Source organism: Crocodylus siamensis, chromosome 2 (genome assembly GCF_052110815.1).
Source record: "Crocodylus siamensis isolate JL-2025a chromosome 2, ASM5211081v1, whole genome shotgun sequence".
NCBI classification, from domain to species: domain Eukaryota; kingdom Metazoa; phylum Chordata; order Crocodylia; family Crocodylidae; genus Crocodylus; species Crocodylus siamensis.
The window spans coordinates 205,462,416-205,478,878 of NC_143396.1; the positions used below are offsets into that span (position 1 = coordinate 205,462,416).

The window sequence follows — 16,463 nt, forward strand, 5'->3', positions numbered from 1 at the left end:
CAGCTGACCTAGGCTTCTTATTTATTTATTTAGAAGTCTGTAACAACACTGATAGTTAATGACATAGGTAGTTCTCACCCCACACTCCCATACCTGCCTTAGAGGTATAACATCCTCCATGCTTTTCACACTGTCCTTTCACCTGCCCTAGCCACATCTCTATACTGCACAGCATGGATGATTCAAGGAAGCAGTGGATGAAGTGTAGCAATGTGAGGAAACAGAACCAGCTGACAAGTCTCAGCAACAGCATCAGGTAACCCAGGCAGAGTTCAATCAGATATCCTGAGGTAGTACATACTAATTATGTATTGAATTTAAAATTTCCAGCACTGTCTGCCTATATTGAAGATGTTTTCAGAGCATGTGCATATGCAGTTTGCAGTTTGTTTTCTAACTGTAACTGTAGAAGGGGTAATGTTGGGGGAGAAGAAGATGCACAAATGTTCCCCCTGTAACAGTAAGCGTTTATGGTGAAAAATGCTTGGATAGAACTTGGCACATGCTTAGAACCCCATGAAGGCACCTGAATGGTGGGATTACCTTATCCTGATGCAGAAATCAGACCCACACAGCCATACTTGCTTTTTAAACAATATAGTACAAAGAAGGTGGGTTTAATTTGTCCACCTGCTTTTTGAAGTGAACACTAGAACTCTAATCAAACTTCAAAAAACAGTTACTAAGGCCACAATTAAAAAATGTTACAAACAGCTACAGCAACCTTTCCATTTACGGGGAAAATATAAACTGTGACATCATTAGAATTAGTATTGCCATATCAACTTCCCTCCACAAAAAGTGAAATACAAAAGCTCTTTTCACTTTATATTTAAGACACATTTCAAATAGAAACAGTTAACGGCTGATATTTGGGTATTTTTAATCTTCTTCAATGCATTATTCTAGTCATAAATTATAAATATGATGTTTTGTATAGGATATCTTGCATTGCTACCCATGTCCACCTAAAGAAAATAGACCTCTTCTGTATATTCAATTTAAAATAAATTATCTTCCTATTCTCCCCCATCCACAGTATGCCATTGTCGACTCCTAGGACACTTTGAATCTCTGCAGTACATGTTTTATATGATATCCAAAATTGACCCAAACCCAAAAACTATAAATTCTTCAAGGGAAGGACCTTGCCTTCATATCAGCTTGTACAGTGCCTAGCATCCTGCTGTAGATTTCTAGGCATCATCATAATAATAACGTAATTTTCATTCTACATAGTAGACTGTTTTCACAGCATGACTGTATTAAGTTATTGTCCATTTCCATTCACGAATTCACAACTGATGCTATTTTGTGAATCATGGTCACAAATACATACAATAGTGATATGAAGATAGTCTCTTCCAAATGCTGCATTTTCCACAATTGTTCTAGCTTACAGATCCATCAATAGTTTATGCAACCCCCGCTTTCTTTGGCAAGTTTATCAGAAGTATAATGTAGTTACCACATTCTGACAACTGAACTGAAAGTAATTTAGCCTGTTGTCTATATATTCAAAGGGATGCTAAAGAACAACAAAATTATTTAAAAACTCAGTCTATGGGGAAAATGGATTTGAAATAACTTTTTGTCCACTGATTCATGCTAAAATTATGCACATAATCTATTTCACAAAATATATGCCGGAGTTAGCTGAGCCATCAGCCTTTCATGAACTACTCCCTCTCCTCCTCTAGGACTAAACTGGTTAAGGACAGTTTTTTTCCAACATTTATCTACTTTCTGCAGCATGTTGGAAAACAACAACATGTAAATGAAACCATTCCTATATTTACTCAAATCCAAGACAACTTCAAATTTAAGATGACCCCCTCCCCCAATAATTAGATTCTACACATGGAACTTTAACAATGTGTTGTAATTTTCTATGTATAAAATCTAATTACTAGAGGGACATCTTAAATTTGTCCCCCCCCTCCACTGTTGTGGCAGGGAAACCAGTGGTGAGAGGAGGAGAGCCCTGCAGTCCACTCCCTTGATCCTTGCCCTCTCTGCCTGCCCCCCTGGCCCCTATCACCTCATACCTACCTCTTGAGATGTTCTCCCTGTCACATGCCCCTCAGTACTTGTGCCTGTGCCTGCTCCTGCTCCTTGTCTCCTTGCATGTGCCTACCTACCCACACCCTGCCTCCCCCACAACTGGTTCCCCCCACAGCCTCCACCCCTTACCCCCCATGCCTGTGCTTGTTCCCCCCACACTCTGCCTTTCTCACCTCCTGCTACCAAATACCTGTGTCTGCCCTTCTATCCCCTGCCCTGTGTCTGTGTCTGACCCTGCCACCAGTCTCACTCCATGCTCGCACCCCATGTCTACTCCCTACCCTCCCTTCCTCTTACCTTCTGCTGCAGCTCTGCTCTTCCAGGGCAGTCAGAAGCAGTGTAACCCTGCCCTGGCCCCATCCCAGTCAAGCCAGGGAGAAGCAGCAGCAGCTCCCAGCTGAGCCAGGTTGGGGGTATAGGGACCAGAGCCTGAGCAAAACGTAAGAGGAGAAAGGGGCAGCTGTAGGAGGGGAGAAGGGAGTGGGGGGGCAGGCTGTATGGGATAACAGAGAGAAAAGGCAGGCACAGGCAGGCAAGGGGTGGGGAGTAGGAGGCAGGTTCCCCCCACCACATTCCAAGGTCTCCTTCCAAAAGCAAGCCCACTCTTCTGCCGAACAAGCCACTCTGGCCTGGGGCAGGCTGCAGCTGAGCTCCAAACCCAGAGTTAAATTCAGAGCTGAGCTGCCACCTGTTGAATCCAAAACGAGGTCCCCCCACCACCCCTCTCCCCCCTCCCATGCTGTTTGACAGGAAAAATCCTCATCTTAGATTCAAGAAAACACATACATACATAGATAGGTAAAGATCAGCTGCCTGAAACTGGATTACTCACATGAAGTTGCTCTTCTGTTAACAGGAGCAAAGGACATTCCAGCAAAGCACTCAAGCACATATTTAACTATAAAAATATAGGAGGGGGCAGATACTTTCAGTTGGTCTAGTATAAATCTACAGCCATTTCAGTTTTAATTCAATGTGCTGGGATCTGTGTCTGACCCTAAGAGTAATCCTCTTGTACAGTGACCCAAAGGAGCAGACAAAATGGAAAGTTACTGTGTAAGACATTTCACACGCATTTTTGTATTCTTAAATATGTCATGTTTGGCTTCATCTATGTGCTTTCAGTGAGATCAAGGTCACCTTTGGAAGACAATGGACGCCGCATATGCAATGTATGCCTAAAGCAGTATACCAGCTTAACGCTGTCATCTGAGCTACATAATTCATTTAAACAAAATCAGAAGTTTGTAAGTTTCACACTTACTCGGCATTCCCTGCAGCTCTTGGTTAAAACTCGCTGACCTTCTGCTAACACTTTGCCTCCATAGATACATTTAGCTACAATTAAAAAAAAATTCCAACATAAATGTTTTAGCAGTAAATGGATGCAAGGCATAAAACAAATAAAATCAATATGTACATAATGAGAAAGAGATGATGTAGTCAGTGTTAATTGCTTTAATGCATTTTGCATTTAGTAGTAAATTCATTTTAAAAAACGGTTACCTCAAAGCACTGCACCACTCAAAATAACAAACAGAGTATTTAATGACCCAAAGTGGTAACAAGAATAGATCATTATACTCTAGCCAATTCATTAACAGAATCATTCACAACATTGATATTTTGTAGATTAGCAACAGCATTTTCTTTTTATTATATGTCTGCATATAGTATAGATTCTGAAAGCACTTCAGAATCAGAAGCAAACATCAATGCTTGTGTGTCAAGAAAATGGTATTCACATGGGCTTCAGTTAAGACATCAGACTATACTTACGGCCATATAAGGACAGAACCCTCAACTCTGTCCTGCTGGAATTGCCTCCTCAAAAATCAGCAACTACTGCAGTCTGTTGAGCCCAGGAACTGAAGAGACTGTTGGGCAGACAGTCTCAACAGATGCACAAAAACAAGGATAGCTCATGCAAAATTTCAAAGGGGGATTCACAAAGCCTAAAAAATCCCACTAAACTTCATTTCCAGGAGAATATAATGGGTGTAACTGTTGACTCGATTACTTGGATTGCTATTTGAAGGTGAAGTATATATTGTGCTTTGATCCACTCCAACTTGCAGGGGTTCAACAAACATCTTTTGGTCACAGGTATCATTCTGGCTCATTATGGTGGCTGTTGCACTTATAGATTCATGGAAGATGTACATACTAGCCCTCATTCCCAGCTTCTAGGAAAGGCATCTCTTGCCCAATTCGTCTTTCCTTAAAATGGACTGCATAGAAAATTTTCAATTCTGCTTCATAGCAAACAAAACTGGGAGCAGCATGCTATGGAGCCTGAGGTTCCATATATTTTCCATGTACATTTTCACAGGTGCAACTGATTCAGTCTTAGTCAACTGGCTCACTTATGCAACCAGCTGCTAAACACTTGATTGTTAACTTCAAGAGATGACTCAGGCCAGATTTTTATTGCTGATGCTAAAAGACATATTGCTTTCATTATCCACCCACTTCCCATGTCACTATCATTCTTTAAGAATACATCTATGGCCACAGTGCTGCAGAATGCATGCAGATTTGTTACTCAGTCCCTTGGTAAAATTACAGGAGCCCAACAATGGTTTCCAGCCCGTAAGTCTGCTATCCATGGAATACCCTGCATATCTGATGGATCTAAAGTTCCTTCTCCTATGGCAGGGGTTTTCAACCTTTTTGGGTTAGTGTTCCCCTGGTGGCCAGACATGGGGGGGGGGGGGTGTGGCACACAGCCAGGTGTCAAGTGGGAGGGGTGGCGTGCACTTGAATGTGAAGTGGCAACAGCCGCTGTGTACAACCTTCCCCCAACCCCCACATCCATCCAGACACGCAGCTCCTGTGCGGGATGGTCAGCGCTTCATCTCTGCCCACCCATGCATATCCCCTAGGACCTGCTCAAGTACCCCCAGTTGACAACCCTTGCTCTATGGTGACATTTCCCTTAGATTTCTCAAACTAGAAATGAATTTACACTCTACCAAATATTCATTTGGTATGCACCTTGGTCCTGTACACTTTTTTTCTAGCTGCCTGAAATAAATGTATGTGCAATTTGGTTAATAGGATAAAGTATACACATACAATGCAGAAAGTCCCGCTGCTAGGACCCAGACTCCTTGGACTACCTGGTGAAGTCTATAATTCTTTCCATTATATGAAACAGTGCTGCTAAGTTAAGTTATCTCTTCTCTTGATTGATTATTACCACAATGTGATGTGAATCAGCTCAACTGCATGGAAGGAGCTAAAAATATGTGTCCTGTAATGATACTAAAACTTTAGAAAATCCCCAAGTTGAAACAGCTGTACAATGAACATGCAAATCTTCTAAATGTTGCTTTTCAAGGAGGCGATTTAATGCATGTCCAATAATAGTCCTCTCTTAACATGTTCAAGAAAAGTACTGAGAACTGCACATGCTTCGCTTGCTTCAGGTATGAAAGTAGTACTAAATTATTTAACTTTTGATTTCTGTAGCACCTTCCAACCCAAAATCTTACACATTACTAAAAGAATCCCCCAAATCTCTCAGATGCTGTCCAGCTTCTCAAAGTTCCTTTCTATGTTCATATACTTAAAAATAATGCTCACTAAACACAACTAAGCCAGCTTTTCAAAAGAACTCAGCTCCCTTTATGAGCATTATTAAAACCTGGCCTTTCCAAAATGCATTCCTAGTTCCTTCAAAAAGTTAACACTGATTGGTGCTCCGCTCTCACTAATGAGAAAGAGTTGGCTGGGGTTCTCTCTCTAGATTGCAACCACAGGACTGTTTTGGGAAAGAGGAGCTAAGGTAATGTGTTTTTATTCTTTTCCTGCCAACTAGCACATCTGCAACACACTGGTGGATTTACCTGGGACAGAAGAGAAAATTTGCAACTGAGAAGAAAGGCAAAGTTTCAAATTCTAATGTGTTCTTTTGTCAGATATTGTTGGGAGGGACCACAACAAGTTACAAAGGTGCAAAACAGAACCACCCTAATTTTTAAGCCTCTGTGCACTTTAGATATTAGACCTGATCGGTGTGTTAACCTGTGGATAAGAAAAGAAACTGTTCAATAATCCAGCTGTTCAACAATACTTTGGGACAGAAAATTAGAATTGATGATTCTGTTCAAATCTAAATGGGGAAATTACAGAGAAATCAACACCTGCAATGTAATACTATTGAAAGCCTCACCTACTGCCACTGCTTACCCAAAAATGACTGAATGTGGCCTTAGCTTATCATTCTGTCAAGGAGCTGGCATTCACAATCAATTTCAATCAACTTTTATACATCTTTTTTCATTGACTGACATGCTGAGTCCTTGTCAGAATAATGAGTTGAATTTGGTGCCAATCACTGACTAAAGGTGAATTTGATTGTTCAACTTTCCATTACAGAAGCAAAAATACAGTCTACACACAGGGACTGTATTGAGGATTGAATCTACAATGTAGTGCTACAAAATTCCTATGGGACAAATGTTGGCTGATGTTTGCACTTAAATGCACATTAGAAAAGGATACCTAGAGTGATGCTTGATCCCTTGGAACCACGAAGAGAATCTTCCACAGATGTTCAGACTTGTGTAACAGGGAACCCCTGCCTCTGTTACTAGGAAGGTGGGGCAGGGCAAGAAACTCAGGGCTGGAAAGGGCAGCAAGTAGTAGCTGCGCAGGTGAACTGAGCCCTGGAATAAGAGGGCGCAGTGATTAATGATGTTATTATCTGCAGCTGGCCCCTGGGTGCAGAAGATCCCATCACATGACTGGAAGAAGGCTGGTTTGGGGCATACACACCTAGCCTCTGACCACATGAGGGGCAGTCTACCCTGGCTGCAGGAGAAAAGAGCTCCAAGGAGAGAGCTGGCTGCAGCAAGAAACCAAGTCAGCACAAGAGAAGTACTCAGGGTCTGGCAGGATGGAAGCAGGCCAACCTGCAAAGCAGGGTTTGAGCTCGAGGGGTTTATGTTGAAGTTAGGACCAGTTAGGTTGCTGTTTTATGTTCCAGCTTTTCTATCAGAGGATCAGGTTTGGCTATAGGGGATGAGAAGGCCACAAGTGAGGAGGCCTGGGTGGCATACCCCACTATGGGTGACAGAAGCTAGCCCCAAGCCAGAGAAGCTGAGACTGCTGGGGTGATACAGGACCCCCAGAAGGGGCTGCTGCCAAGTCAGCACCCATGACTGGGAGCTGAGGTCTTAGAGAACAGACCAAGACTGAGGGTGTGGCCAGAGAAAAATCAGGCCACAGTAGTGACAGCTGAAGCTCCAGCAGGTGCTTGGAAGCCTGAGAGAGCACTCCCCTAAATGGGAAGCAATCAAGAATGGGAAAGTACAGACCCCAGGTAAAGCAGACTTAGCCACCAAGGCAGAACTGCCCACTGAGGGAACCAGTGAGAACCCCATACCCAGGGACCACCTCCCGAACAAACCAACATCAAAGTTGTAGCGGATAAAAGACTGGAGGCGAGGTGGGGCTAGGAAAGAGCCAGCAGGTGGGTTGGAGCATAGAGGGGCACCAGGTGCCAGGATGGCACCCCCCACCCCCAAGGCCTGCTATGACTCGTCATTCTCCTGGTTTTGATCCTTCTCAGTCTTTTCCAGGCTCTCCAGCAGGGAATTTACTTAGTTTAAACTGGGACAGCTCCTTCTTTATGATCATCACCCTTCAATTTCCCAGACTTGAAAGATGACTACTAATAATTATTGGCCACTCTTGGAGTTGCAAGCTACTCTTCCCATGGTAGAGGGTAACTGCCTACCAGACACGATGATGTTTTGAGGACACCATCACTTGGGCAATGGGGAGAGGAGTATCACAAATACTCATGGTCCTGACTGAAAATTAGAATTAGAGAGGCTGACTCACAAGTTTTACAGCATGAACACCCTGTCCCCACCTACCTTTTAGTACCCCAATTATTCAAGTGCCAGTATTCAGTAGCGAATGGGGTAACATACAAGATGCAAATTAGGCTAGACAGGTTCAATTTTTGACAGGATTAATGGCTGCCTATTTAGGGGGTAAAGAAGGGGATGAGAGAGTATCTGAGTGATTTCATCCTAGGATAAGAAAATGTTTTTTCCTGTTTCTAATTATTCTTAAATCAGTCAAGAGTTCCACTGATAAGTTTTAATTTTAAAAGCTGTGCCTAGAATTAAAAGGAAGGAAAATGGTTGAGAAGGAGGAAGTAAAGTCTGGGGTTTTCAAGCTAGACTCTCCATGTATAAAATGTCCTGGTTCCCTTGGAGCTCACTCACCCTAAGGGACCATGACCCAAAGGGGAGGGGAGTTCAGGATGGGTGGTTGCTCCTCAAGGGAGCAATCCTGGAAGCACAAGCAATGTTTATCCCATCTCGGAGGAAAGGCAGCAAAAGGACACATGAGCCCCCTTGGCTCTGCAAGGAACTATTGGACCTCCTTCGACTAAAAAGAAAGGCATATGAAGGATGGAAGGCTGGATCCACCCCAAAGGAGGAGTACTCTGCACTGGTCCAGACCTGTAGGGAGTGAACCAGGAAAGCCAAGGCTGTGACTGAACTCCAACTGGCTACACATATCAAGGACAATAAAAAGTCCTTTTTTAGATGTGTGGGGAGCTGGAGGAAAAGCAAGGGTAACACTGAACCCCTGCTAAACCATATGGGTCAACTGACAACTGACACCCAGGAAAAAGCCAGCCTGCTCAATGGGTATTTTTCATCCGTTTTTCACCAGCCCCAGGGGACAGCCCTGCTCAATACTATATGGGTGAGTTAGAATTGTTACCCTCTATCAGTATTGACCATGTGAAGGAATACCTGGAGAGGCTGGACACCTTCAAGTTAGCTGGCCCAGACAGCTTACACCCCAGGGTACTTAAGGAGCTGGCAAGCATCATAGCTCAGCCACTGGCACAGATCTTTGAGAACTCGTGGTGCTCAGGCAAAGTGCCTGAGGATTGGAAGAAGGCCAATGTGGTGCCTATCTTCAAGAATGGAAAGAAAGTGGATCTGGGGAACTACAGGCCCATCAGCCTGACCTCCATCTCCAGGAAGATCTTGGAGAAAATCATCAAAGAGACCATTCTTGATAAACTGGCTGAAGGCAACTTCTTGAGGGATAGCCAGCACAGGTTTGTTGCAGGTGGGTCTTGCCTGACCAATCTCATCTCCTTCTATGACCAGGTGACATATCACCTGGACAAGGGAGAGGAGATTGACATCATATATCTTGACTTCAAAAAAGTTTTTGATCTGGTATCCCAGGATTGTCTTACAGAAAAACTGGCCAACTGAGGCCTCGGCTACATCCGTCTGCTGGCTGGGGAATTGGCTTCAAGGTCAGACCCAGAGAGTGGTAGTTGATGGAAGTCAATCACTGTGGTGCATCATGACCAGTGGGGTCCCCCACGGATCCATCCCTGGGCCTATTGGGCCTATCCTTTTCAATATCTTTATTAATGATGTGAACATTGCTGTCAGAATCAGACTGGCCAAGTTCACTGATGACACTAAACTTTGGGGAAAAGCGTCCACATCTGAGGACAGGGTGGTGATGCAGGCCAACTTTGACAGGCTCAGAAAATGGACAGATGAAAACCTGATGGCCTTCAATGCTGAAAAAAGCAAGGTACTCCACCTTGGGAAGAAAAACCCGCAGCATGCTTATAGGCTCAGCAGTGCTATGCTTGCTAGCACCACGGCCAAAACGGACTTGGGGGTCGTGATTGACCACAAGTTGAATTTGAGGCACCAATGTGATGTTGCATCCAGCAAAGCAAGCAAAACTCTGGCTTGCATCCATAGATGCTTCTCTAGCAAATCCCAACATGTCATCATCCTGCTGTACTTGGCCTTGGTGAAGATGCAGCTGGAGTACTATATCCAATTCTGGGCTCCACAATCTGAAAAGGATCTGGAGAAGCTTGAGAGAGTCCAGAGGAGAGCCAGGCGCATGATCAGAGGGCATGAAAATAGGCCTTATGATGAGAGGCTGAGAGCTACAGGACTCCTCAGCCTGGAAAAGCACAGGCTCGGGAGGGGATCTGGTGGCTGCCTATAAGTATATAAGGGGTGTACATCAGGATCTGGGGGAACAACTGTTCACCAGAGCACCCTGTGGGATGACAAGGTCAAACAGTCTCAAATTTCTCCAAGACTATTTCAGGCTGGACATAAGGAAGAACTTCTTTACAGTCCAAGGTCCCAAGGCCTGGAACAGACTGGCACCAGAGTTGGTGCAAACACCTACTCTAGATTCCTTTAAAAGTCAACTGGATGTTTGTCTTGCTGGCATCCTGTGACCCCAACTGACTTCCTGCCCCTGGAACTTGATCTTCCAAGGTTCCTTCCAGCCCTAATGTCTATGACATCTATGAAAGTACTGAATGTTGAATATTCTCTTCACATACAGTTTCTATCTGCAGGGGTAGTGAGGGAATGTCTCAACAAGGCCAACTGCAAAACATACTTATCTTCCTGTTTTCCATGAATTTATTCTGAAATAATTTTTCACTAAATATAATAACTATGATTCCAGGCCTAATCAAGCTCTTATATTTTGTTCTCATTTTGAAAAAGAGCAACCTTCCGTCCTTAAATAAAGGGTCAACAAAAAATAAAAACCTGAGTCACTGCACTTCATTATGAAAAGTACAGACTAACTGCTTTGCTCTAATTAATATCAACAGGGTTTAACAGATAAATAGAAATCAGCCTCTTCTTCCTTTGCATAGGCACAAATGGAAGCATGGTTTTCTTCATGCCAACAGAATGGAGCAATATAATCTCAGAAATACAAAATGTTTCATTTTATGACCTAGCTAACTCTCTTTCAGCAAATAGCTACCACTATTTATTCAGGTTTTTTTATCCAAAGCCAATACTTTGACCGATGTTTCCTGTATTCATTTAACAGAAGCTGTGAAATTCATAGAAAAAAGTGTCCCTACTTTCAAAGCAAGTATAACTCCAGTTAAATAGGGGATGGGAGGAAAAGATCAAGGCAATGTACTTACACCTGCATATTTTGCAGCACTGGCCTCCCACATGTACTGGCAGAGCATCAGGAGAACAGTTGAGAGAGGGACAGGACATCCTTCGACACTCCACTACTCCACTCTAAGCAAAAGTTAGAAAGATTAAGTTTAGCCAGATGCATTTGCATTCATTTATATTTTGTATAAAATATAAAACACTGCCAGAAAAAGAAGTCTAAATTTTAGAGCCAACCTTCAGCAACAAGTATATTCTTATCTGACTCTTACTTACGTGAGCCCATACCATTCCTATTACCATTTTGATATACTCCGTTTGTCTTATCCCACTTACCCACGCAAAGCAGAGTTGGCAAAAAACCATAACCCCATCTTTACAAGAACATAAATAACACTTTTTCCAGGCTTTGCCAATCATCTTCAAGATCTTAACAACCAGTTTTCTATTTTCTTGAGCAAACGAAGGCTCTCTTCAGATATTTATCAAATAATTTCAACCAGACAAGATTTACATACTAATTCTCTTCTGTTCCTGTTTTTCAAAATGATAAACACCCAAAACAGAATTTGCATGTTGTTACCATGCAAGATGCAATTGAGCATCTATGAATAAAATTAAGATAATGCTTCCTTTTTAAAAAACTACTGCAGTGAAACAATTCTGAACTGAACATAGACAACACTGTCATTTCCCCCCCAAACGGTGAACTTCTCACAGATATAATTAGAACAAATATGAAAGTGTTGTCAAGGGAAAGCACATTTTATTTACTAAGTATTCACATAAGAAATGTCAGCTCTTTACTATTTCCCTCCCAATTGTTCACTTTGCATCTAGTTGCATACTAAAAAGGTAATAATTCTCTGAGTTAGCATTATGTATTCAAGCATCAGTTTCACACTTTAATTAGGTCCTACCCCTTAAATCTGTTAGAAGATTCTTACTTTGCATGTGCAATTCCTGCAGTGATCATCTTCTACCCATGAGTCTTTGTCTCGGTAGATCACTCCATTTACTTGACAAGTCTTCTCACAGTGACAGTTTTCCAATTGACTAAGCCTTGTTTCTGCATAATTTAGCTATAAATGAAAGTAACTTGATGTAATTCTGCAATTCATACACATGGTATTAACAAAGTAAAAGAGAGGAGAAGAGTAGCTTGATTATTTTTAGGAGAATCAAGTTTTATTACACCAGTTGAAATTACACTAAATGATGAGTCCATTGACTTCAGTGGAGCTACACCAACATTGATAAAAATGATGATCCAACTGATGGGGATCTGATGTACTGGCTCTTCTTGTCTAATGTACCCTAACTGCTAGAGACAGAAGTTACACGAAAAGGATAAGTACAAATGGTCAAAAAACCCAAGGCTGAACTGATTCAGTCTTTGCTGGTTAGTCTAAACTGCAGAGATTAAACTAACAAATGAACAGACATTCACTTTTTGCAGCTACATGCCTGCAGTGACTCAGGCCAGAAGCCAAAGAGCGCTAAAGCACAGCTCCCTGGTACACAGCCAGCATGGGCTGTGTTTGCCTCCTCTTTCTGCTGCTGTCAAGGTCTCTGGGATTTGCCGTCCAAAATCACAACAGGAGGACTCTGCAGGGTTGCTCATCACTTCCTCTTCATGCTTCCAGGCCCCTCTGGGATTTGCAGTCCACAGTTGCAGCCAGCAGTAAGTTTAGCAGGGCAGGGCAGCTCTGTACTCAGGGGATGGGGAGTTTAACCACCCCTCAAGCCCCAGGCCCCAGCCAGGGTTTCCCTGGGGGGGCATAGTCCCTGCCTCCCCACATCAAATCCTTCTCGGCTGCAGCAGACAGCACAGCCCAGCCCAGGCTGGAAAGCATGCTGGGAAGTTGGAGGACTGTGATTTAACTTGAACCAGGAAGAGTTCTGGGACAGAAGCTGCATAAACTGGTTTGACCCAAATCAGTTAAGTCTGATACTACATTCAACAAAGGTTTATCTTAAACCAGTTTTGGCCATTTTGAAACTGGCTTATGTGCACTAAACTTCTGTTCTGTTACAGGCTTAGTTTCTGATGATTTAAACCAGCTTATGTGTAACACCTGTTCTAAGCCAAACTGCAGCTCCCAAACACCTTCCACCCAGATACCTTGGAAAACAGAAGGCACCGGGGTTGAAGACATCCAGGGGCTGCAGCCAGAGCTCCATGTGCTGGGCAGAAGCCATGAGGCTGAAGCTTCTCCCCGCCCCACCCAGAGCAGCATGGTGAAGGGGGCAGAACAGCCCCAACAGCCAGCCCACGGCTGGTTGTGTGCTTGTAGCCCTGGGTGCTGCACAGGACAGGGGGTGCAATGGCTGGACATGGGGTCCACCAGTATCTCCAAACTGGCCTGGGAATCCCACTCCCCAGCCAATCCCCACCCATGCTGCCAGCCCGAGCTCTCAAGCAGCCTCAGCAGGCTGGGAAGGACCCTTCCTGCACAGGGTCCTTCCCAGCCATCTGGGGCTCCATGACAGCCCCCTCAGCTTGGGCACAGGAAGCCAGAAGCAATCTGGCCATGCAGCCCCTGCAGCCCCTGCCCAGGCTACCCCTCTGCCTCTGCCCTCAGCAATACCTGCAAGCTGGCTGGGCTCTGCCCCACAGCCCCAGCTGCAGCTGCAGCTGCAGCCCTGGATGGATAGCAGAGCCATCCCAGCTGGCTCTGGCCAGGCTCCCCACCACCCAAACAAGAGCAGGAGGGAAAGCTGGGCAGACCCCAACTGGATTGCCATGCCTCCCCAGAGACAGGGGAGTTTAATCCCTGCCCCCTATGCCTGAGGTACTGTCCCGGCCAGTGTCTGACCTTGGCTACAAGCCTGGCAAGGGCTGCTTCTCCCTACCCCCCCAGGCACAGGCTGGCTGGGGTCCCTACAGGCCAGGGTGGGAATTTAAAGCCCTTCACAAGCATACTTAGCCCCTGCAGGCATCTGGCCACACTCCGCTACGTCAGCTTCTCTCCAGAACTATGGCTGCTGCAAAGGAAAAGGAAGGCTGCTCTAGTGCCCCCCAGGTTCCAGCCTGAGCCACTACAGGCATGTGCCTGCATTTCCAGAATTAAACATGAATGTCTGTGCACTTGCAAATCAGTTCAATCTCCCTGACACCTTCCACCTGCCAAGACTGAATCAATTCAGGCTCCAGGTTTTTGAATGTCTGTCCCTAGCCAACAAGATCTTCTTGGGAGCCTTCTGATTGTTATTTGTACATTTTCAGTTCAAACCACAAAACTGTATGTACAGGAAACCCTCACTATTCACCGGTTCGGCATTCGTGGGTTCAAATATTCGCGAATGCCGAACCCACTTCTTAAATACACTTAAAGGAGCTCCTCAGGCACTCTGCACTTGCTGCTGCTGCCGCCATGCTCCCACTGCCGCCACCGCGCTCCTGCCGTCGCCAAAACAGCTGTGCCCCACCCCACAACCACCGGGAGCACTGAGTTCATGAACGCAGATGGCATTCATAAACATAGTGCCTTATTCGTGAATTTCGCCATTCACGAGGGATACAAGAATGTATCCCCCACGAATGGTGAGGGTTGCCCATAATATATATTTCTGTATTACTGATTAGCTTGCTTATAGGTAAAAGAGAATGAAAGTAGCAGGCCCAGACACCTTTCTTACATCCTAACTACACTGGTTAAGCCTTAACTAGACTTGAATTTGCAGGTAATTTTAGGAAGACCTTACCTTGCACTAAGCAAATAGTATTTATAATGAAAAGAAGATATCTAAATATGTTGTATGGCAGATGTTTCCAAACCCTCATTTATAGATCTCTGGTGGCACAGAAATTACAGAGAGCTGGCTGACGCCATCATCTCAGTCTCCTTTCCAGCTACTAAACTGCATTAAAAAGTTGAAAGCATCTAATTTTTTTTCCTCTTCCAGGGAAGCAACACTTTCTAGAAGAAGAGCTATATAAGAGTGAACACGGGAGACAGACAGTGGTTCATGCAAAGACAAACATCAGAGAAAGAAATCAAGAGGATAAATTGTTGTCCACACTAAATAAATCAGTTCCTGCTTTCTTTTTGCTACTTCCAATCAGCACAGTGTGTCCAAATAATTTCTCAGTGCCATGTTCATATAGATAATTCTTATCCTTTCCCAACAAAGAATACCTGATAAAAATGAAGATCTCCCAGAGAATAATATCCCTTACTGCAGGCAAACTTCTTGGCAGGACCCAAGTTCTTCAAATGCAGTCCTTTCCTAGAAATCCATGCATCTCAGATCAGGTAGAAATTGCATAATGGCCAAGTTCTAAGATATTTACTCATACTACATGGAGTAGTCCCACTGAAGTCTATGAAACCATCTTAGTAGCCGGGGTTTAATTCAGTATGAAGGTATCAGAATCCAGCATAACGTGGAATTGGCACCAGTCATGACTGTCCACCCTTCTATATGGCATACTGTAGTCATCTATACTATGTAATAATACCATATCTTACAATTCCAAACTTACACTATTTGGGGACATGGCTGTAGAATAATATAGTATTTTTATACGGGCAAATACCTGCATTTTATCCATTTACATCTCCATACCTTTCACTCTTTCAAATGGAAATATTCTTATATACACATGAATCCCCATTACTCTTTCTGCCAGGTAACCTCTAACACCAGCAGAATTAGCAAAAAGGAGAATAGAAAATACCAGATAAATTTATTTTCCCCTTCTTTAAATCATCTGGAGTGAAAGCTCCGAGTAACAGCTCTTGATTTCTTCAAGTCATGATTCTAAGATATTATCGGAATTATTATCCCAAACCCAGCATGATGTAGTGACTTCAAAAACACCCTCAGCACTTAAAACGCAAAAATCATCCGCTTTTATTGTGTTCCTAGTCCTCCCAGTTTTCCACAGTAGCCTGAAAAGTTTCTCTATTTCTAACACATAAATTATATTTATTAAAATTGTTGAATCTATGTTTTTTCTACTGCATCTTTCCTTAATCATTGTACACAGAAAATAAAAATAATCATTTTTGTTCCTTCTAATGATTCTGTGTAAACTGCTTATAGAGAAAAAGGATATTTAAAAAAACAATTCTAGAAAAGCACTTAATACATGATACTTCTGTTTTGTGTTGATTACTGTAAAAGCAATAAAGAGAAACAAATGCTAATCAACTAAAATTGGCTCTGTCATTTGCACTGTTGTAGAGAATTTATATCAAGTCATTCATAAAGATACCAACTACCTCTAACCTCTTGCTCTGAAAAAATGTCTTCAAATGCAAAATGAAACTATTTGCAAATCACAGAAATGTAGGTTTTAATAACAACTGAATATTTACTCTTTCCTAGATCTGAATTTAATTTCAAAGCTATTTGAAAATTTCAGCAGTATTTGGTTAACTACCCCTCCATCATTTTTTTGTCATCTTGTCTTTTCTCTCCCTCTTTTCC

At 43.3% G+C, this 16,463-nt stretch overlaps 1 protein-coding gene across 2 annotated transcripts in view; it reads right to left on the reverse strand.

Annotated features, from left to right (window-relative positions):
• Nucleotides 1–16,463, reverse strand: part of NELL1 (neural EGFL like 1) — a 524,835-nt gene that overhangs the window by 392,434 nt on the left and 115,938 nt on the right. For both annotated transcript variants that reach the window (XM_090032860.1, XM_090032859.1), the window contains exons 8-10: nucleotides 11,972–12,106; nucleotides 11,048–11,150; nucleotides 3,329–3,402 (exon numbers count right to left, since the gene is read on the reverse strand). In XM_090032860.1, the coding sequence (XP_089888986.1) occupies nucleotides 3,329–3,402; nucleotides 11,048–11,150; nucleotides 11,972–12,106 (312 nt within the window). The remainder of the gene's footprint in view (nucleotides 1–3,328; nucleotides 3,403–11,047; nucleotides 11,151–11,971; nucleotides 12,107–16,463) is intronic.